General features: G+C 48.1%; 2 protein-coding genes across 3 annotated transcripts in view; both read right to left on the reverse strand.

Moving 5' to 3' along the window:
• PGBD1 (piggyBac transposable element derived 1) overlaps positions 1–5,163 on the reverse strand; it is a 32,489-nt gene extending 27,326 nt beyond the window's left edge. For both annotated transcript variants that reach the window (XM_040645132.1, XM_040645131.1), the window contains exon 1: positions 4,988–5,163. The gene's annotated coding sequence lies outside the window, so the exon portion shown is untranslated. The remainder of the gene's footprint in view (positions 1–4,987) is intronic.
• Positions 5,164–10,309: 5,146 nt separating this feature from the next.
• Positions 10,310–18,459, reverse strand: ZSCAN26 (zinc finger and SCAN domain containing 26). The gene is made up of 4 exons (XM_040645141.1): positions 18,164–18,459; positions 14,592–15,071; positions 13,927–14,044; positions 10,310–12,071 (listed from the first exon to the last, which is right to left on the reverse strand). The coding sequence occupies exons 2-4, from the start codon at positions 15,009–15,011 to the stop codon at positions 11,170–11,172; spliced, it is 1,440 nt and encodes a 479-aa protein (XP_040501075.1). The 5' UTR covers positions 15,012–15,071; positions 18,164–18,459; the 3' UTR covers positions 10,310–11,169.
• Between the last annotated feature and the right edge of the window lie 3,774 nt (positions 18,460–22,233).

A 22,233-nucleotide genomic window follows, 5' to 3' on the forward strand; every position in this document is an offset into this window, starting at 1 on the left:
CAGCTCCATTATATAAGGAACAATCTCAATCCTCACTTTCAGCGGTCCAAAAAGGCTTGCTCCTGGCCAAACAAGGAGACTTGGATGCTCTACGATTTGCTTTCCCGGTAACCATAAGGGAACATTTGCCTCCCGGGGTAGATCCCAACCACCCGGAAGGAATATATGAAGCCACGCACGAACCCTTTCCCTTTAAAGTTCTCGAAGAGTTAAAACAGGCAGTTCAAACTATGGTACTAATTCGCCCTTCACTCTGGGCCTTACTCAGGGTGTTGCGGAAGGTAACTGATTAATTCCCACGGACTGGTCTCTGTTAGCGAAGACCATCCTACTCCCCGGGGAATTCTTACAAGTTCATACGTGCTGGCAAGATCATGCAGAGACTGCTGCGAATCATCATCGAGCTCACAATATCCCTGTCTCTTTAGAACAACTGATGGGGGTAGGGCCCTGGAGTCAGGTACGGCAACAACTGCAGATGACCAATCAAGCTATAGGACAGCTTCGCAGATGCTGCTCCCATGCCTGGGAAAAAACGGAGTCTAAATCTACTGCTAACGCCTCTTTTCAAAAGATGATTCAAGGAGCTAAAGAGCCTTACACTGAATTCACAGGAAGATTACAGGAAGCTATTAGAAGATCAATAATGTAGAAGCTGCAGACACATTATTACAATTATTGGCCATGAAAATGCAAATTCAGATTGCAAAAAGGTTATAGCCCCTTTTAAATGAAAAGGCACTCTTGTTGACCACATCAAATTATGCCAAGGTGTAGGCACCGAGACCTACAAAGCTGACTTCTAGCTCAGACCATGGCAGCCTTAACGAATAAAGGGACAATGCTTCAACTGTGGAAAAACCGGGCATACTTGCGCCCAATGCCGTCTTAAGAGTAAAAATACAACGGGGAAAAAACAATCGAAAAAATAATTCTCCCGGTCTTTCCCCCCAATCATCAGTGTCAAGGGCCTCACCCTCCAGACCACCAAGATCACACTGCCAGGAACCGAGACGGCGAAGATGCCCCCATGGGGTCAGATCAAGAAGCTGGCCCAGAAAGCAGAAGTGCCGCACAATGAACAACGCCCCTCTACCCCTGGCAATAGGGCTGTTACCATGATGGCCTTATTGACGGCAGCCCTAAGTACTCCCCTCTGCCACAGGCACCAGCCACCAATTATTGGGCTTATGTACCTAATCCCCCTCTTATCAGGCCAATTGAATGGGATGATGACACTGTCCCTGTATACATTAATGGATCTAAATGGATGCCAGGAATAGCAGACCATAGGCTCCCGATTTTCCCTAAAGAAGAAGCACAAGAAATTAATATCACCTTGGGCTTTAATACGAGACCTATATGTATTGGCCGTTACGAAAATTGCTTAAGACCGCTAAACCAGGGATGGCTGGTGACCTCTCCTGGAGGCGTTAATTCCTCCAAAATGTAACTTCATTTGGTATCTACTGTGGGCTTTGCCTACAATTTTACCGAAGAAAACATTGAAATCCCACCGATACCAAAATGTAAAACGGCCAGAGTGTGGTCAGATGAAGGGATTCAACCCAATTGGGAGGAACGCAGAGCACATCATCCCAGTGCATTAATTAATGATTCCTACGTAGTACGGGACTGGTCCTCTAAGGGGTTCGCAATGTTCCCATCATCGAACCTTACGATGGCATGTATTCAATCGTACCTCCATTTATGCTATTTCCGATGGCCCCACAGCTAACCCCACATGGGTTAGCGGCCCCCCTCCTTTTAGGGACTACCGCAAAAGACAAAAACATTTATGGAAACTTGCTGTGGCACAGGCCCCTATTAGGATCTGGAATGGGACCTATTTCAAAGATGAAAACTATAGTTTAAACTTTCAGACGGTCGATAAGGACTATATTCAGGCTTGTGTGAGAGACCCATATGTGTTGGTGGTAGGACCCCTTAAATTGGATATGTCCCAAAAAGAGCTTTTTTGCACAAATTGCAGGTTATATACCTGCCTAAATCATAATATAAATACCGACCAATCAATCATCTTATTAGCACGAAGGAGAGTTGGAATATGGATACCCACTGAACATCCCAGTCCATGGGAGAGTTCTCCCGACATGCATGCCTTGTTAGCGGTCCTACATAAGTGGGTCCGACGCTCAAAAAGGCTTGTAGGACTCCTTATCAAGGCTATTCGCAGCATTACTGCCATGACCACCATAGCTGCGGGGGCAGGAACAGCATTGCACCAAACAGTTCAAACGACAAGATTTGTGCAAGATTGGCATCACAATGCCAGCAAGGCATGGAGTCAACAAACTATTATTGATCAAAAGATAAATGAACGACTCTCAGATCTAGAATATACTATGGCATATCTAGGATATGAAATACAAAATATTAAATTAGACATGCGCCTTGTGACTGGAACGTCACCACATTTTGTGTTACTCCCTTTCCTTACAATGCAACCGAAATTCCTTGGGACAAAATTCGGAGACATCTATTTAATCATTATGGTAACGATTTAACTCTTGATATTAAACAGCTACATTATACCATTCAGGGCATCACTCGGGCCGACTTACAAAACGTACCAGGCTTAAGCCTGGCGGAAAATATTGATGGGGCACTGTCCCCCTTAAAGCCTTTCCAGTGGTTTAACAATAACGGTACTAGCCTTCTAGGAGCTCTGCTACTGCTTTTTATCTCTCTGTTTGTAATGTGCTTAGTCCTCAGATGCGAAAGAAGTCTTCCAACGGGTGACGGAAAGCGAAGTGGCCAAGTCCACCTTCCTGCTCCTACAAAAAGAAAAAGGGGGAAACGCAGCGGCCTGGCTGAGAGCTTATGCTAAAGATATATATAGTAGGAAAACATGTTTGGGAGCCCCTGCGGCTTTAGCGTGGACGTCAGAGCACAGCAGCTGAGAACGCCGCTTGCTCAGGGCCCATCGCCCTGAGATAAGGAGCGGCGGGAACACCTGGTCCGCTCAGGGCTGCACGCCGCCCCATCGGAGACCTGATTGCTCCTGATGATAGCCCTAGGGTCCGTAGAAACATGCGTAAGAACAGGCTTCACCTGCTGAATGTTACATCATTTACTCCCGTGACCTTCCCCACGATGTACTATTCGCTGAAGACTTCCTGAAGAATCATTAACTGTGAAGGACTGCGCTCATTCATCCAGGGTGTGCTACAGACCACGAGACCCCCTTTGGTTACCCTTGTCTTTGATGGTTTACCGCCAATACATATGCAAGGCTGTAGCTGTTCCGGGCGATGGCACTCTTTGCGATCGTCCCCTGCTCCCTCGTTTCTCTCACAACTAACCGGTCTGTGCCTCGTCCTTCTTCGAATCGCCCGGACTCCGCGGGCGGCTCCCCGGCAGGTATCCCTGCCCCACAGTCCACTCTCATCACCCCATTAATATTTCCTAAAGCACCATTCGGACGGTGTTCAACACATCTCCCCCACCAAAAAGAGGGTTTCAACCGCTTCTCCTTGGACTGGATTCAAACTCCCCAGGATCTGACCTTCCCTGGGTTTTTACTGGTTTGTCTGTCATTCGATAAGCTACCAAGCACGTCATTATTTTCCATGCACAACACTAACCCCGAAATAAAAGACACAGTCCCTACCCTCTTTGCAAACTCCTCACGTCACTGCCATGCTGACCTGCTCGACTTTTCCCCACCCACCTTGTCCTTCATGGCCAGGACTGCCTTTCTAGGAGGACACATTTCCCAAGTCCCAGCGCAAACGCCACCCTACACCTCATGTCCAGACAGAGGAAACCCCTCTGTCCACCAGGCCATTCGCGGGAGAGCCAGCCCGACCCACCGTGCCCATCCAGTCGCTTTCTGGCTCCCACCACCCACCCCCACACTGGACAGAGGCCAGGTCCGCAGCGCCCGGCTCCCGCCCCCCCCCCGGGGGTCAGAGGCCCCGTCCGCATGGCTCCCGGCGAGCCGGCTCCCGCCCCCCCGGGGGCCGAGGTCCCGGCCCGACTGCTCCCGGGCGAGCCTGGCTCCTGCCCTCGAGGTCAGAGGCCCGGTCCGCACACCCCTGGCGAGCCCGCTCCGCCCCCGGGGTCGAGGCCCGGTCCGCACACCCCGGCGAGCCGGCTCCGCCCTGGGGTCAGAGGCCCCGTCCGCATGGCCCCGGCGAGCCCGGCTCCCGCCCCCGGGGTCAGAGGCCCCGTCCGCATGGCCCCGGCGAGCCCGGCTCCCGCCCCCGGGGTCAGAGGCCCGGTCCGCACACCTGGCGAGCCGCTCCACCCCCGGGTCAGAGGCCCGTCCGCACACCCCCGGCGGGCCCGGCTCCCGCCCCCCGGGGTCAGAGGCCCGGTCCGCACGGCCCCGGCGAGCCCGGCTCCCGCCCCCCGGGGTCAGAGGCCCGGTCCGCACACCCCGGGCGAGCCTGCCCTGCCCCCCCGAGGTCAGAGGCCCCGTCGCACACCCCCGGCGAGCCGGCTCCCGCCCCCGGGGTCAGGAGGCCCGGTCCGCACCCCCGGCGAGCCCGGCTCCCACCCCCGGGGTCAGAGGCCCGGTCCGCACACCCCGGGCGAGCCCGCTCCCACCCCCCGAGGTCAGAGGCCCCGTCCGCACACCCCCGGCGAGCCCGGCTCCCACCCCCGAGGTCAGAGGCCTGGTCCGCACACCCGGCGAGCCTCGGCTCCCGCCCCCCGGGGTCAGAGGCCCGTCCGCACATCCCCGGCGAGCCCGGCTCCCACCCCCGAGGTCAGAGGCCCGGTCCGGCACACCCCGGCGAGCCCGCTCCCGCCCCCCGAGGTCAGAGGCCCCGTCCGCACACCCCCGGCGAGCCCGGCTCCCGCCCCCCGGGGTCAGAGGCCCCGTCCGCACATCCCCGGCGAGCCCGGCTCCCACCCCCCGAGGTCAGAGGCCCGGTCCGCACACCCCCGGCGAGCCCGTCTCCCGCCCCCCCGGGGTCAGAGGCCCCGTCCGCACGGCCCCGGCGGGCCCGGCTCCCACCTGGTGTCCGGGCAGCACGGCGGTCGGAGAAGGCACGGAGGGGCACCCCGAAGGCACCGAGCGAGCGCGCAATACGTGCGCGTCCGACTGCTGGTCAGCTGACCAAAAGCTCAAGGAACGCGTTCAGCGGAGAAGCGGCAGCCTCGCCACAGGCTCCGAGGGGCAGAGAGCCCGAGGCTCCAAAGCTACTCCTTCCGCCGCTCGAGCAGCCGAGGAGCGGCTTTTCTAGGAACGCGGTCCCGGCCTCTCTAGGATCGAGGCCGCGCTTCTCGCTAGTGCGCCGGGCGGACCCCCGCCGCCGCCCCGCGCAGGCGCGTCCCGAAGACCCGAGCGGGCCCCTCATCTCTGCAAATCTTTTCAATGAAAAACAAGATGGCGAAGGCAAAGCCGAGACTCTTAGGATCCTCTGCGGTTGCTGGTTAGACAGATGAACAATGACAACATAGCAAGCAGCACAAATTCTTAAAACTTAAATATGCAGGTTATATATGCCCAAATGAAACTCAAGTTGGGTAGAGACGAGAAAATGAAAAGTGCCCCATCCCCAAAGTTACCGTTGTTAGTATTTTTTGTACCTTTTCCCGGACACTACCAGCCACGGAGTAGCGCTCAATAAACACCAGTTTAGTGACTATGTAGCTGTATATTTTTTAACACTTATGGGATCACAACATGAATTTGCACCTCAGCCTTTTCTGCTTAGCTTGGAGATCTTTCCATTCACCTTATTTTTTAACAGCCGAATAGTTTCCGTTGTACGGACACACCCCAGTTCACCTACCATCCCTGTTGTTTTACGGTAGTGTGCACACGCGTCTGTGTGTGTACAGAAGTCATGTGGATACGGGAATGCAGAGAACAGACAACATCTTCACGAATTTAATGATGCCAGCGTAAGTACTACACAGTGGAACGGATCCGTCAAAGAGCATGTGCCCTTAAAATTTTATATACAGCTCCCCTATTTTTTAGGGCACTGCTGTTTAAAATAAAAATTTAATAGAAAAATCCGGAAAAACGTGAGCATGGCTGTTCACAAAATCAAGAGTTATAAATGACCAAGTCACATTCTAGATGTTCAACTTTGATGGGAAAAGTATTCTTCAAAACCCCTTACAAAACAGACTCGTTTCATATGCACCAGATTGTCAAATGTGTGAGAGAGTAATTCCCAGGTTTGATGTGGGTATGGAAAAACGGGCATTTTCACAAACTGCGAACAGAAGGCACAGGTTAGTATAACCTTTCTGGAGGGCAATCTGGCAAATGAATCAAACCTTAGGGAATGTGCCTACGCCTTTGTCTCATTCATTCTAGTTTCAGGAATTGAACGAAGGAAAAGAATTCTACAAGGTGAGCAAAGCTACTACATCCAAATGTTCACTGAACTGTTTGTGGTGACAAACTATAAACTAAATGACTAACAATGAGAACACATACCGGAGAATACCGGGCAACCTGTATTAAACTCTCTCTGGGGCGCCTGGGTGCTCCGTTCCGAAGCTGTCTTCGGCTCAGGTCGTGATCTCAGGGTCCTGGGATCAAGTCCTGTATCAGCTCCCTGCTCAGCAGGGAGCCTGCTTCTCCCTCTCCTGCTCCCCCTGCCTGTGCTCTCTCACTCCGTCACTTTCTCTAATAAAATCTTTTTTTTTTTTACTTTTAAAAAATAAAAATAAATGATCTTCCATGAAGACTTTTAGTTATCTTGGTGTCTTAATGAGGGATTTTTTTGTTTGTTAGCAAGGTTCAGAAACCCAATCAAACGGACTTAAAAGAAACCTTTAACGGAAGGAAGCAAGGGCATTCCTTGGGCTCCCAAGACCTGCTGGGAGTGCGGTGGACCTCAGGAGCTGAGGGCCGGAGTCGCTTGTCCTGAGTCTCTCTGAGCCTCCTGGGGTCCCAGCTTCAGGACTTGCCTTCATTCTTTTACTTCTCACTGGGCTGGTTTGTTCCTATTTGGTGTTTATGGAAAAATGGTTCCAGCTCTAGATTAGTTTCTTGTTCAAATGTCTAACAGAGACCAATGAGAATCTGTGACCCAATATGGAACTTCTGCCCAAGCCTGGCTTAGGGGTCCCCCACCCCGGTCAATCCTCAGTGGTCGGAGAAGGGTCACATGGCAAGCTGCCTACCCGGATCGTGGCAGAACTGGCCTAGAATGGAATGGGCAGAAAGGCAAATGGATTGTCTTTTTCTTTTACAAATCAAAACTGTTCATGATACGAAGTCCAGTGAGAAAAGTAGTGTTTCTATGCATAAGAAAGATCAGTATCTCAAAATACATCATTAAGAGATTATATCTGGACTGAACATGAAGCAGGATGATTTGCTTTACGTTTTTCAAGGTTTTTACAAAATACATGAATTTCTATCATAAACAAAAGTTAATTTACTAAGGACTTATGAAGAAAAAACATGAACAACTATAGCAGAAATTATCAGTACTGTGAATGTACGTATACGCACACACTAAACAGTGATTTTTTTTTTAAGATTTTATATTTATGTGACAGAGACAGACAGCCAGCGAGAGAGAGAGAACACAAGCAGGGGGAGTGGGAGAGGAAGAAGCAGGCTCCCAGTGGAGGAGCCCGATGTGGGGCTCGATCCCAGAATGCCGGGATCAGGCCCTGAGCCCAAGGCAGACACTTAACGACTGCGCCACCCAGGCGCCCCAAACAGTGATTATTTTTGACAGGTGAAAATTAGGGTGCTTTATTTTTCCCTCTCCTGTTTTTCCATACTACATTTATAACGGCACACTTGTTGATAACTTCATCAGTTTTTTTAAACAGGAGAGTGAGCAGGAAATGAAGACACATGAGGACCACTCTTCTCTGAACATTAGAGGCTACTATCCCAACAGAAAAGCTCCTCAGCAAGCCGAGATGCCCTTCAACAGATGACTGGATTAAGAAGTTGTGGTCCATATATACAATGGAATATTACTCAGCTATCAGAAAGAACGAGTTCTCAACATTTGCTACAACATGGACAGCACTGGAGGAGATAATGCTAAGTGAAATAAGTCAAGCAGAGAAAGACAACTATCATATGATTTCTCTCATCTATGGAACATAAGAACTAGGTTGATCGGTAGGGGAAGAAAGGGATAAAGAAAGGGGGGGGTAATCAGAAGGGGGAATGAAACATGAGAGACTATGGACTATGAGAAACAAACTGAGGACTTCAGAGGGGAGGGGGGTGGGGGAATGGGATAGACCGGTGATGGGTAGTAAGGAGGGCACGTATTGCATGGTGCACTGGGTGTTATACACAACTAATGAATCATCAAGCCTTACATCGGAAACCGGGGATGTACTGTATGGTGACTAACATAATATAATAAAAAATCATTAAAAAAAAAAAAAAAAGAAAAGAAAAGCTCCTCAGCAGAAGGCACTCTGCAATACAGCTCGTCCTTTCTGGGCTGCTGCCTCCGAACAGACTTTCAGCTTTCCTTCTAGAGCATCTAACATGTGGCACAGCCACAAAATCTCCAACAAGATCTGTTATAACCTCTGCCCTTTGTTCAATGTTTCTGTAATCTTCAAGAATAGAGAAGAAGAGCATGTTATTAAAATATACCTGTATCCAGGGGCTCCTGGCTCTTGATTTCGGCTCAGGTCATGATCTCAGGGTCCAGGGCATGGAGCCTGCTTGAGATTCTCCCATCCCCTCACCCTCTTACCCTCCCCGCCCCCCTGCTCTCTTCAAAAAAAATTTTAAAAATATATACCTGTATCCAACATTTATGTCCAAGAGGTTAAGGGGGTGCCCCCAGGGTACTGATGAGAACACCATTTCCTTTGGGGCTGTGTGAGGGATCGGGGTGGTTAAGGGGTCAATGAACTCCGAACGCTCATAATGCATGTACTACAGAACCGTCACAAAGCTAAAGTTTCCAGATATTGAAGGGTATATCACTCTTCCTTTGACTCTTGTCATTGTCACTGCTTTTTCATGAGAATAAGAAAAATATCCTCTGTTCCTTCCTTCTCAAACGGAACAGAATCAAGCAGATTTAAACTATGACACGGAGCTGAATGCTCACATACTGACCTCAGCACGGCCGTCAAAACACTTGGGAGAAAATCCCCGGGATCTACTTAATGTTATCCATCCAGGCAGAATGAAAGACAGCTTTACAACTTCCTAAGGAATGAAACATGACTGTTTCCATGGAATTCTTTAGTGCCTCAAAAAGTTGCACTGCTTCTCCCACAGATTTGGTCCTCCTCCAGGAAATGGTACGAACAGTGGTATCTGGTCACACTGCATGCAGCCAGATGCAGGTGGGAAGGAAGTGGGTCAAAGACTGCTAAGTGCCTGTTCCAGCCTTCATGCTCCCTTTTCTTCCTAAGTGACAGAGCTTAGTTTTCGGCTGGGCACTCCGCAAGCCAAAACACACACTCTCCAGACTCCCTTTCCCAAGTTTTGGCCTGTAGCATATGTGCACAAGTGACTTCTGGGAGGCTGCTCACAGAGGGATGGCCGGACTGGGAGGAACTGACCTCTGTCGGTCTGCATTTTGCATGTGATGGCTGGAGCTTCAGCAGCCACCAAGGATCATGTGACAACCTCAGGACTGGTGGTGTGCACTAGGGTGTTGGAGCAGAAACGCAGAGGCAGGGTCCCTAGTGGTGTCATAGAGTCACTTTGTCAGTCCTGGACTGCTTGGTCTGTTTCTAAACTACATGCAGCTGAACCAAATCCTCAACAATGCACGAGGGCTGATTCCCACAGCAGACTGGGACACTGTGTGCAGACACAATACCCCAGGCAGCACTGCCAAGCAGCAGGCAATGACGGCTCAGGAGTGGACTCCCCCAAGCTTAATGCTCTTCATTACTACCACGACATTTTGGTATTCACGGTATCAAATCATGGTCTCCTCCCAGCGGACTTTATTGTTCGACTTCCAAAGAATTCCAGAACAAGCAACATTTTTATTTTTTTTAAGATTTTATTTATTTATTTATTTGACGGAGATAGAGACAGCCAGCGAGAGAGGGAACACAAGCAGGGGAAGTGGGAGAGGAAGAAGCAGGCTCATAGCGGAGGAGCCTGATGTGGGGCTCGATCCCGTAACGCCGGGATCACGCCCTGAGCCGAAGGCAGACGCTTTAACCGCTGTGCCACCCAGGCGCCCCAAGCAACATTTTTAAATTATATTATCAGGGGCATCTGGGTGGCTCAGTTGGTTAAGCATCTGACTCTTGATTTTGGTTCAGGTCATGATCCCAGGGTCCTGGGATGGAGCCCCACTGTCGGGCTCTGTGCTCAGCAGAGTCTGCTTCTCTCCCTGCCCCTTGGCCCTTCCCCTGCTCATGCTCTCTCTCAAATAAATAAAATCTTTAAAAAATAAATGAAAAATAAAATAAAATTTCGTTATCAGTATTAAAGGAAAAAAGTCTGATTTCTTTCCCCACTTACTAAACAGGGTCTATGCAGGAGCCACTGTCCTGGCACTGGAGTTATCAAGTAAGACAGCTGCTACCTGAATTAATTCAGCACCACTCATTCAAATGACTTATGAAATCTCTTTCATATTTTAAATAAAACCTTGATTTCTAACTTGAATCCGTGAAGTATTGTGGCAAGAATGGGGTGGGGAGTGGTCCAATTAAATTTGCTTTGCTTTCCAAAATGCTTCTGCTGACCTGGGGTGGGGGGAGGTGAGGTGATGCCAGTAGGGGGTGGTTAGTAAAACTACTGGGGGAAAATGCCCACCATTAACCTTTCACTTTAAGATACTTTTGAGAGTGGTGTATTTCCAAACATCGTTAGTTTTATTTTATAGTCGCTGCTGTAGCAGACGCAAATATCAACCTTCTCTTGTTCCGTTGAAGCCTATAAATCCGTGGATACTTGACTGACTCACTGCTGACTTCAAAGCCCTCACTCAATCACGTGGCTCTCTACTACCTGGAGATAAGCAATCACGCATTTACCATGTTAAAGGCTCAGAGAAGTCCTGCAGTGAAGAATGTTGCTTTGCTTGTTCCCACAGTCCCATCGAGGGTCAAATCATTGTGGTCCAAGGCTGAGCACAAGTGCAGGGGCAGAGCCTCGCGTTTGGCCCCCAGGAGTTCTCTGAGGCTAGAACTGGCTGGAGCGAGTCTTCCTAAAGTGCCGTTTGCTTGTCAACATACTGTCCATGTTGCAGAGAGGACGCCCCATCAAGCCAGACTGTGTTTGTGGTGGTATCTCTGATGCTGAAAGAGACCCGACCTCTGCCTGAAGGCTTCGCCACACTCGTTACACTCGTAGGGTTTTTCTTCGTTGTGGATTCTCACGTGCTGAGCCAGGTGGGAGTTCAGTCGGAAGGCTTTCTGGCATACAGCACACTTGAAAGGCTTTTCTCCGGTGTGGATCCGGTGATGTCGAATAAGGTCTGAGGTCAAACTGAAGGCTTTCCCGCACTCATTACAGCGATGGCTTCTGGAGTGGCTGTGGATTCTCTGGTGGTGGGTGAGGAAAAGGGCCTGACTGAAGGTCTTCCCACACTCCTTGCACTCACAGGGCTCCTCCTGACTGTGAACCCTCTGGTGTCGGCTGAGGTGGGAGCTGCGCCTGAAGTTCTTCCCGCAGTGGATGCACAGGTAGGGCTTCTCTCCGGTATGGATTCTGACGTGTTCCAACAGGCCTGCGTTCTGGCTGAACACCTTCCCACACTCCTTGCACTGATATGGCTTCTCGCCAAGATGGATTTTCTGGTGTCTGACAAGGTGTGAACTTCTCTGAAAGGCTTTCCCACACTCGTGACACTGATGGTCTTTCTGTCCAGAGCGGATTTTCTCACGTGTGCTAGGACTAGGGCTCCGACAAGCCGCAGATTCACAGAGCTTTCCTTGTGTGTGCGTCCCTCCGTGTCTAGCCAGGTCTGAGCGCTGGGTGAATTCCTCTCCGCATTCTGAGCATTTATACTCAGTCTTTTCCTTGGCCTTGACCTGCTGCCGTTCCAAGTTAGGGTCCTCAGGACGAGGTTCTACGGGTTCAGATACTTCCCCAGAAGATTCCACTCCAACACAAGAGTCTGTCTCCACAACCATCTTCCCATGCTCAATCCTAGTCTCCTCACCTGAAACATTAAATATATACCAATAATTACTTGTTTTTTGATGCTTAGGGAAGGGAATCTGCGTTTAGGAGGAACACATTTAAATCAAGCCATGTGTGCCAAGTGGATATGCTGTGGACGCTTGTGTTTGCACAGAATATACCCGCGAGGGTACACAAGAAATTGTGAACAGTGGCTGCTCGGGGGAGGACGGGGATTGTGGTAGGAGGCAGCTTATCTTAAACGGTTTGAACCTGATCATGTGACATACACACGGCACACAAAGTGCGTAAGCAAGCAAGCAGTCTCCAAGGGCATGGCTGTACGTTCTTGAAAATGGTTTGTCAGCTGGAGCATAAAAAAGCGAGGTCAACTGAGGGCCCTGGGGCCAATAAGAAAGAGAAAGCACTGGAAATGAAGAAATGCAGACACAGCCCATTTTATCACTGATTAGCTGTGTAATCTAAACCCTCCGGGCTCAGCGTCCTCACCAATAGATCAAAACCACTGGACTACGAGACCTCGTGGGTAACATGAAGCTCACAAAAATGTCTTGGACTCTTCTGATCTCCTTGGACAGGAGCACCTGCTTTCCTGGGTGGCTCAACAGAGACACGGTATCTCGATGCTGTAATCGTTTGCTCCGATGTCCCGTACGTGAAAGACCGTAAGCCATGTCTGATGAATAAAACCTCAGCTCAGACACACAGGCACAGGTGGGTGAGGAGAAGGGCCTTCCAAGGCCAGGAGCCTGAATGAGGACGCCACGCTGGAAAGACAGAGAAAGCAGGCGAGAGAGGTCCTCGGCAGCCGCGGTAACCAGCTAGTGCGAGTTCATCAGTGGGAGCCACGCAAAGGCAGCAGAGCAACTGTAAAGGGAGAGCACGGGCGAGCCAAAGGGAACTGCGGGGGACTCGCAAGCAGCCCGACAGTGAGTCCCGTGCGGGGCACCCTGTGCACACCTTCCTGCGGCCGCCCACAGGGGACGGAGGGCTTAAAGGAAGAGAGATCCTTTCCCAGCCACGATCTAATGACATAAACAACTAAAACGAGGGGGCGGCTCTGAAACCAGAAAACAACTTGAACTTTGAGCGTAAAATAGCATTTTCAACAGACCTGGAGGGCAAGGGCCTACTGTGACCACATTTACTTGTCGTATTTAAAACATATGCCCATCACGGGGCGCCGCGGAGGCTCGGTCAGTGAAGCATCTGCCTTCGGCTCAGGTCATGATCTCAGGGTCCTGGGATCGAGTCCCGCGTCGGGCTCAGTGCTCAACGGGGAGCCTGCTACTCCCCCTGCCCCTCACCCTACTTGTGCTCTTGCACGCCCTTTCTCTCTCTCTCAAATACATAAATAAAATCTTTAAAAAAATGTAAGGGACAGAAACAAGAAAGAGGGATTTCAGTGACAAAGAAAATACAATACAGTAAAACAAATCTAGGTGACATGAAACAAAACACAGTAATAATACTACAATAACTTGAAGGAGACAAGGAAAATGAGTACTGGCGCACGTGGCTGGGGTTCTTGGCCTCGGGCGAGAAACTAGCGATCCTTGCTAATTTACCCAATGGTAAGAGGAAGGAGGAGGAGATGAAGGGCAGCATAGGACATGCCTAGGTTTCAGCTGAACAGAAACACCAAGGAAAGGATGGGGGTAAATGTTTGGGGTGATGGGAATCTCCCAGATCTGGATTGCGGTGGTGATTAGATGACTTGTGAAAACTCACCGACCGGAACACTTAGAGAGTGAGTTCTACCGTGCGTGGACTATACCTCAATAAACCCAACTCAAAACAAACACAAGAGCCGGGCCTCCGGAGGGGACGCCAAAGCCCACCTGTCACACGGGGCAGACGCGGCTGTTTCTTACCCTTCTCTTCTTCAGGCTTTGGCACGTCCCGCTCGGCCTGGACCCGCGGCTCCCGCACTGCTCCCACAGCGGCTGCCTCCTCCGCGAGCGTCTTCTGCTTCTTTGCCTGCTCCGGGCCCTAGAGACAGTTATGTACGTGTAGGGACAGTTAGGGACCTGTGGGCTTAGGAGGAAACTGCTCAGGAAACACTTCCATGAGAGAAAGGAGTAAAGAGAAACCTGAAGGGGAGAAAGCAAAGAAAAGCGGCTGGGGAACCAGCACGTGCGGCTCCTTTCCTCCCAGCACACGGCAGGGGAGGCTGACCTACAGCACGAGCAGCCGGACTGGAAAGAAATATAGAAAACAGGGACGCCTGGGTAGCGCAGTCGTTAAAGCGTCTGCCTTCGGCTCAGGGCGTGATCCCGGCGTACCGGGATCGAGTCCCACATCGGACTCCTCTGCTATGAGCCTGCTTCTTCCTCTCCCACTCCCCCTGCTGTGTTCCCTCTCTCGCTGGCTGTCTCTCTGTCACATAAATAAATAAAATCTTTAAAAAAAAAAAAAAAAAAAAAAGAAATATAGAAAACAAAGCTTGGCAGTTCTCCTGCTGCTGAGCTCACGTCCACCTCCCCGGCCCAAGGCCTCAATTCCTGCTTTTCTGCAAAAGAGCACGTCTGCTCCTTACCACATGCCGTCCTGCTTCTCCAAGCTCCCTCTCCAGATCCTCCAGCACAGTCACCGCCTGCTCGCCGCTCTCCGGCTGCTGCTCCCGCAGCCGGGCCCGCAGCTCCTCGGGCAGGATGGTCAGGAACTGCTCCAGCACCAGCAGCTCCACGATCTGCTCCTTGCTGTGCATCTCGGGCCGCAGCCAGCGTCGGCACAGCTCCCGGAGCCGGCTCAGCGCCTCGCGGGGCCCTGCGGTCTCTTCATATCGCAACTGCCTGAACTGTTTCCACAGCGCTTCTTGTCCAAGGCCCGTGCTGTTTCCCGGCAGCTTGAATCCCTGCTCCGCAGCAGAGCGGGGATCCTCCTTCACTGTCCGAAGCCCCTCCTTCTTCAGATTCAGAGGAGCTGGGGAATGGTCACTGGCCGCTGCTGTCGCCATCCCCAGCGTCAGCCTGCTTGTGTTCTCTGCCCCGGACAACTTCCTTTTCACTGTCTCCTCCTGAAAACGTGAAAACAAGAATCACAGACACAGGTGGCTCAGTTGGTTAAGCGTCTGCCTTCGGCTCAGGTCAGGATCCCAGGGTCCTGGGATCGAGTCCTGCATGAGGCTCCCTGCTCAGCAGGGAGTCCACTTCTCCCTCTCCCTCTGCCCTTCCCCCTCCCCCGTGCGCCCCACCTCAAATAAATAAATAAATAAATAAATCTTTAAAAAAAATCACAGAAACAGTAGCAGTAATAGTAATAGTAACAACAGCAATACACCTTTGTTGGGTTCATACAATTCCAGTAATTGCTATCAATTTCTTTCCCTCTCAACCATTCCTAAAAACGGAACACACATACAAAACAAGAAAATTCTGTTCTACACAAGACTGCCAGCTGACAGAGCAGGAGTAACAAATCTAAAAAATCACCGTTTTGTAGCTTGATGAAATAACTGACTGAATCAAGGACCACACATGGGCAAAATCACTGGGCAAAAGGAGTGGGGAAAAAGGACGCTGTCACAGCCTCAAAGAACCACCACGCTGATTGCTTATTAATTACAAAAGAAACAGTGGAGCTACCTGGCGGCCACAAACCTGCCAAATGATGAAGCCCAGCAACACCAAGAGTCACACAACTGACCTCGGGCCTTGTCACTTGTGCAGCGTTTTACTAAACGCTTCCATGAATCCAGGAATGAGGAGACTTGCAGATGAACCCTGAAGGCAGCTCATGTACAGCAGTCGATTTCATGAAAATAAAAAGCGGTATCGTTCTAGATTAAAAGGACACCTAAATGAATTGCAAAAACTGGCTCTTGGGTTTAAAAACACTCTAAAACCTGGTTGGGTTCCAAATACAGCTTGCTGCTATACAGTCCTGGATGTGGACACGGTCACTCCCAGATGATCAAATATATATTTGGTCAAATACACATTTTTTATTGTCAAAAAATGGACTTAAGGGGCGCCTGGGTAGCGCAGTCGTTAAGCGTCTGCCTTCGGCTTAGGGCGTGATCCCGGCGTTCTGGGATCGAGCCCCACATCAGGCTCCTCCGCTGGGAGCCTGCTTCTTCCTCTCCCACTCCCCCTGCTTGTGTTCCCTCTCTCGCTGGCTGTCTCTCTGCCATATAAATAAATAAAATCTTTAAAGAAAAAATGGACTTAAAATTTAAAAAGTCAAATCCTACTATTCTTAACAGAAATGAAAAAGTCAAAGAAAATGATGATTATTAGCCAGAAATAAAAGTTTGGTATTGCAATGGTTAATTTTATGTGAAAACTTGACTGGATCATGGGGTGCCTAGATACTTGGTCAAACATTATTCTGGTGTTTCTGTGAGGGTGTTTTGGGATGAGGGTAACATTTACATTAGTCGACTGAGTAAAACATGCCCTCTCGAATGCAGGTGGGCTTCATCCAATCAGCTGCAGGTCTCAATAGAACAAAAAGGCTGACTCTCCCAAGCTAAGTAAGAGAATTCTCCCTGCTCGACTGCCTTCACACAGGGACATCGGCTTTTTTCCTGCCTGCGGACTCAAATGGAAACATCGGCTCTTGCCGGCTCTCAAGCCTGCTGGCCTTCCTACTTCCTACTGTAACTGCACCATCGCATCCCCCGGTTCTCAGGCCTCTGGACTCAGAATGGAACTAAACCATCAGCTCTCCTGGGTCTCCAGCTCACGGACTCACCCTGCAGATCTTGGCGACTTGCCAGTCTCTGTAATTTCATGAACCAATTCCTTATAATTAATCTGTCTCTATGTGTCCATGTATTTCCTGTTGGTTCTGCTTCTCTGGAGAACTCTAATACTGATATATAGCATACATTGCTGCATTAGTGGTGGTCATTTCCATGATATGATTAAACACATCAAACAATGTAAAAAATAATATGACAAACTGATCCTTCCAGCCTGCTTTTATATCTCCTGCATCAGATCAGTCAAGGTCTATTGATTCTGCCTAAACAGCTCTTAAATCTAGTCTCTCCTCTTCATCCCCCTTGCCACCATCGCCTCCTATCCAGACTACTGTGACTGGTCTTCCTGACTCACCAATCTACTTCCCACACCGCAAACAGTGATATTTCTAAAGAGGAGATACGATTGTATCTCTGCTGTGCATTTACTGCATTTAGGGACTCATCACTACCCTCAGGATCAAGTTAAAAACATCTAATACGGCTTAAAATTTTCTTATGATCTAATAAACCTTCAGTTCCTCAAATTTACCATGCTCTTTCCTGTTCCTGGGTCCTTCCACATCTTACTCCTCCTGTCTGGAACACTCTTCAATTCTCCAGTTTTTTTTTCTTAGTGCCCATACACCGTTCATGTCTCAGCGTAATAAAACAATAAGCCACCACAACTGTTCTATGTCCTTTACGAGTATTAATGCATTTCATTCTCACACAACTGTATCAAGACACAACTTCACTGCACAGAGAAGGATACTGAGACATGGAGAGTTTAATAACCTACACAAGGTCTCAAAGCTCAACCTCAGATCTTTCCTCGAAGAACACTTAAACCCTTGGACTTAACTTTGCCTTCTCCCTCATAATCCACATCTGATCCAAGAGCAAAGCCTGCGGGCTCCACCTTCCAGGAAGATCATTAATCTGACCACGACTAACCACTTCTACCATAATGCAAGTTCAAGGTATCCCCATCTCCTTCCTGAAGCACTTGCAATAGTTTCCCTGATTCCGTTCTTGCGGCCCTACGGTCTAACCTCATCCTGGGTTCGCAGCTACAGATGCTTTAAAACATAAGTCAGCTCGTGTTTTTCCTCTGCTTACAATCCTCCAAAAATTCTCCACACCAAGAAACGACCGAATTACTCACACAGTACAACGCCCACTTCTCCTACACCCCTCCTCCCGCTCCCCACCCGGATACCACCCTCTACAAACCCCGGTCCCGCTCACTGCGGTCCGGTCTACATTGCCGGTCTCCTTGCTCTTCCTCGAGAATGCCCAGCAAGCTCGGAGGCCTTTGCACGTGCTGTTCCCTCTGCCTGAAAGCGCGTGCCCCCCAAAGTCCACACAGGTCTTTTCACGTCCTTCAGGTTTCTGCTCCAGCACCACCCCCTGGGGCTTACCTTCAACACGTGTTTAAAACTGCGCTCAATGGATGAAACAAGTGCAGCCGAAGTTGTGCCCAGGTCAGCAGGTCCGCAGCTTCAGGACGCCCCCCGCCCGGGACTGACGCCCTCGGCCCCGCCCCGGCCTGCGGGCCCTCTGTCGCAGGAGGCTTCTCTGCACCCAGGGCACCAGCTGCTCCCCACCTCGGTGCTGCAGGGCCTTCCCAGACGAAGCGCAGGCCCCACGCACCCAGCACCGACCCGCAGGGGCAGCCAGCCGGCCTCCAGCACCGTCCCGGCTCCTCGCCCAGCGCCAGTGCCTCCTCCCCAACGCACCGTCGCCTCCTCTCTAGGCACGCGGAAGGACCGCGGCTCGATGGTGTCCTGCTTCCGGCGCGCGGCAGGGGGCGGAGCTCCGCCCACCCGCGGCGGGCAGGTGCGAGCGCGGGCCGTTCTCGTCTTCAAGCTGAAGCTGATTTTATTAGAGCGAAAACCGGCCAACTCGGTTTAGTGTTACCACCAAGAGCCAGCATATCTGCTTTGCTCACTCACAAATTAAACAGACACATACTTTTCCATGTCTCCCCAATTTAAAAAGTCGTGAAACACAACGGCAAAAATAATGTCAACGTATTGGCGTTTTTTTATTTCTTTTTTTTTTCATAGTATCAAACAATTGAAGGTTAAACTGAACAATGAAAATATATTTGGATTGAAAGATTTAAGGTAATGAAAATTAAGTATATTACTATAAAAGCATAATCAGCAACACGTGAATGTAGGTTTCGGGGGGGGGGGGAAAGCATCAGCTATCACTTTATCAAAATAATTCTACAGAAGAAAAGAGAAATATTTCCTCTTGTTCATCTTACCGAAAACTGTTTTTTATAGTCTTTGAATAAAATGAATCCTTTTAAAAATCTAAACCAGGGGCGCCTGGGTGGCTTAATCGTTGGGCGTCTGCCTTGGGCTCAGGGCGTGATCCCGGCGTTATGGAATCGAGCCCCACATCAGGCTCCTCTGCTATGAGCCTGCTTCTTCCTCTCCCACTCCCCCTGCTTGTGTTCCCTCTCTCGCTGGCTGTCTCTCTCTCTCTGTCAAATGGATAAATAAAACCTTTAAAAATAAAAAAATAAAATAAATAAAAATAAAAATCTAAACCAACTTCTGTTTAATTAGTTGATAGTTTTGAAAGATCATTAAATGTACTAATCATTGTTTTATGACAGGTAAGTTATTCAGTGTTTTCAACATTGAAATTATCACAACAAAAGAAAAAAACACGTTTCATTATGACAAGGAGAGTTAACCTTTCCTCCTCCGGTGCCAGAAGCTTGGAAGTATCTTTTAAAAATGAATAAGTGTATTCACCTTAAAACTTCCTAAGGCGAATAAATGCAGTCAATGCAAAGATTTTACTAATTAGAAGTTAACATTTTTTCTTGTATGGGAAATTCATATGTCTGATTCTTTCTAAAGAAGGGCTTATATATTTTTCAAAAATTATATAAGGGATAAACAAAATTTAATTTAAAATTTAATTTAACTTAAAAAGGAAGTAAAAAATCTTAATTCATTTACTTCCCCTTTCAAACTCCCTACCACGATTGGCTTCTTAAACGTCACTCATAGCATCAAGGCTTAAAATGAAAATCAAAACGGGTAATGTAATTTAACAAAACAGAGTTTTAAAAAAATTCAAGGTCTGCATTTTTTAATTTAAGTAGTCTATCATTTGGAAGGGGTAAAGGTAGATGAGAATAAATAAAAATGCTATCTAATGGGACAGATTACATGTTGCTAATTTAAAAAATCAATTTTGAAATTTGAGATTTTTCATTTTCCAGGATTATTCTTATTTTTGTAAACAAAATGGTGGTTCATGTGTTTTCATCAGGTCCATTCTTAAGATATTCAAAATAAAAGCTTCCTTTTCTATAGGAGCTATAGAGGCACTGCTGCATTACAAGTCATGCTACCTTGCTATAATAGCATAAGATAGCAGTTCTTATCTTTTTGTAATGATCCTTTCTGCTTTTCTCTCTGCTTCCACACATTCAGTGAGATATTATTCCTAATTCTGAATTTTAAATAGAAAATTATGTGCCAGTGATTGTTCTAAACAATAAAAAACCTACAAATGAGGCCAATAAACTTAACCCATAATTTAATATTAGGAAATGTATAACTTTAAACCATCATATGAATAAGCTAATAAAGAAAAATCCTAGGGGCACCTGGGTGGCTCAGTTGATTAAGCATCTGACTCTTGATTTCCACTCAGGTCATGATCTCAGGGTCCTAAGACTGAGCCCCGCGTTGGGCCCCACACCCAGCGGGAAGTCTGCTTAAGACTGTTTCTCCCTCTGTCCCTCCCCCAGACCCACTCACTCCCTCTCTTAAAAAAAAAAAAAAAAGTGAAATGCCATTTATCACCTATTAGATTGGCAAAGATCAAAAGGTTTAGTACAATATTGTTGGTGATGGAGGTGTGTAAACTGCTACATCTTATTTGCAAAGCAATGTTGCCAAATCTATTAAAATGTAAAAGCACATGTGACATTCTTAGACTTTTCCTGACCACCCTATCAAAAACGTCCCATTATTGCCTCTAGTCCCTTATTTTCTTCATAGCATGCTGCAATTAATACATATTTGCCTGGTAGTTCTTAAAGGTCTGTCTCCTCCAGTAGAATGTAAAATTCTGTGATGGCAAGGATCAAACTTAACTTGCTCTCTGGGTTATACCCAGTACCTGCCATAGTGTCTAGCATTTAAAAAGCACCTAATAAATATTTTCCTTTTGATCCAAGAACTCCACTTCTAGGTGGCCATTTTTAGATGATCCAAAGGATTCTTTTTGACCCAATAATTCTATTTCTAGATGAGAGTGCTACAGATAATATTCTCACAGGTCCACAAGGATTTTCACTTCAGTACTGTGTAATTGCAAAATATAGGGAAGATCTTAAACATCCAATAAAATATGGTCCTTTTATTCAATAGAACATTATAAAGTCGTTAAAAAGAATAAGGTAGATTTATATGCATTGATTAAAACATCTCCTAAGATGTATTAAGTGAAAAAAGCAAGGTGTAAGTCCATGGGTGTAATGTGATATGGTTTGTTTCTAAAGATAGAAATACACATGTAACATTGGCTTTTACCTGTGCTATTGTTTTTTTAGAAATCACTCAGAAGTGTAGTGGGCATTTGTTGGTTGCTTACACACCTTCCCAACATTACCTTGATTTTCATTCAGGTATCCACCTCTTCCCCATGTAGACTATAAATTCACTATACCCACAGCTCTAGGAGTAGGCCTATTTCTGAGGCAACAGTACCTTTTTTGAGAGTGGGCATGTGACCTAAGCTAATCCAATTAAGTTCAATCTCAGGATTCTTGTTTGGAATGCCAAGACAGAAATGTTCTTTCGCTCTTCAGAGGTGGACCAGGAAGTATATAACCAAACTCAGAAGCTTAAGCAACTCTTTTGTTATTTAAGGGAAACCAGGCTAAGGAGGAAAATGACCCATGGAGAAGAAAAAACTCAAAGTCCCATAAAGCCATGCAGGAAACCCATTCTCCTGCAGAACTTTTCAGTTATATAAACCAATAATCTTTTTAAATCAGTTTGTTAACTGCAACCAGGAGAATATACTCAGTTGAATCCTTTGTTCTTTTTGGGGTTCTTCTGGTCTTTCTAGGGGCAAATGAAGGGCTCCATGAAGCCCTTTGAGAGAGAGAGATCAGGGCCAACAGGGAAAATAACCTTCAGGTTAATAGCTTTATCCTGCAACATGCTTCTTTATACACAGAACTTATGAACAGATAAAAAAGACATCAAAAAGAGATTTCTTTGGGGAGACGAACCAGGGACTAGGATGAAAGACCTTTTATTAACTCTCCAACTGTAGTATTTGAATATTTGTTAAGCCACGTGCACATATTAAGTTAAAAATAACAAAATAAATTGTTAAAGAGATCTCAAACAGCAGCTTTTTCTTGAAGGACTTTCTAACATAGTAGGTATAGTAGCACCATGAAGTCTTTTCACACCATTTTGGTCATATAAAGTTGTTAGAA

Source organism: Ursus maritimus, unplaced genomic scaffold (assembly GCF_017311325.1).
Source record: "Ursus maritimus isolate PB19 unplaced genomic scaffold, ASM1731132v1 scaffold_30, whole genome shotgun sequence".
NCBI lineage: Eukaryota > Metazoa > Chordata > Mammalia > Carnivora > Ursidae > Ursus > Ursus maritimus.

What these genes read in the sequence shown, in the direction of transcription:
- ZSCAN26 (XM_040645141.1), bottom strand. Translation starts at nt 15,011, where the DNA reads ATGGCGACAGCAGCGGCCAGTGACCATTCCCCAGCTCCTCTGAATCTG. An exon ending in GAGAAGCAGGACGGCATGTG is followed by an intron (nt 14,045 to 14,591) that starts GTAAGGAGCAGA and finishes AACTGTCTCTAG; the next exon opens with GGCCCGGAGCAGGCAAAGAA. An exon ending in AAAGCCTGAAGAAGAGAAGG is followed by an intron (nt 12,072 to 13,926) that starts GTAAGAAACAGC and finishes TTAATGTTTCAG; the next exon opens with GTGAGGAGACTAGGATTGAG.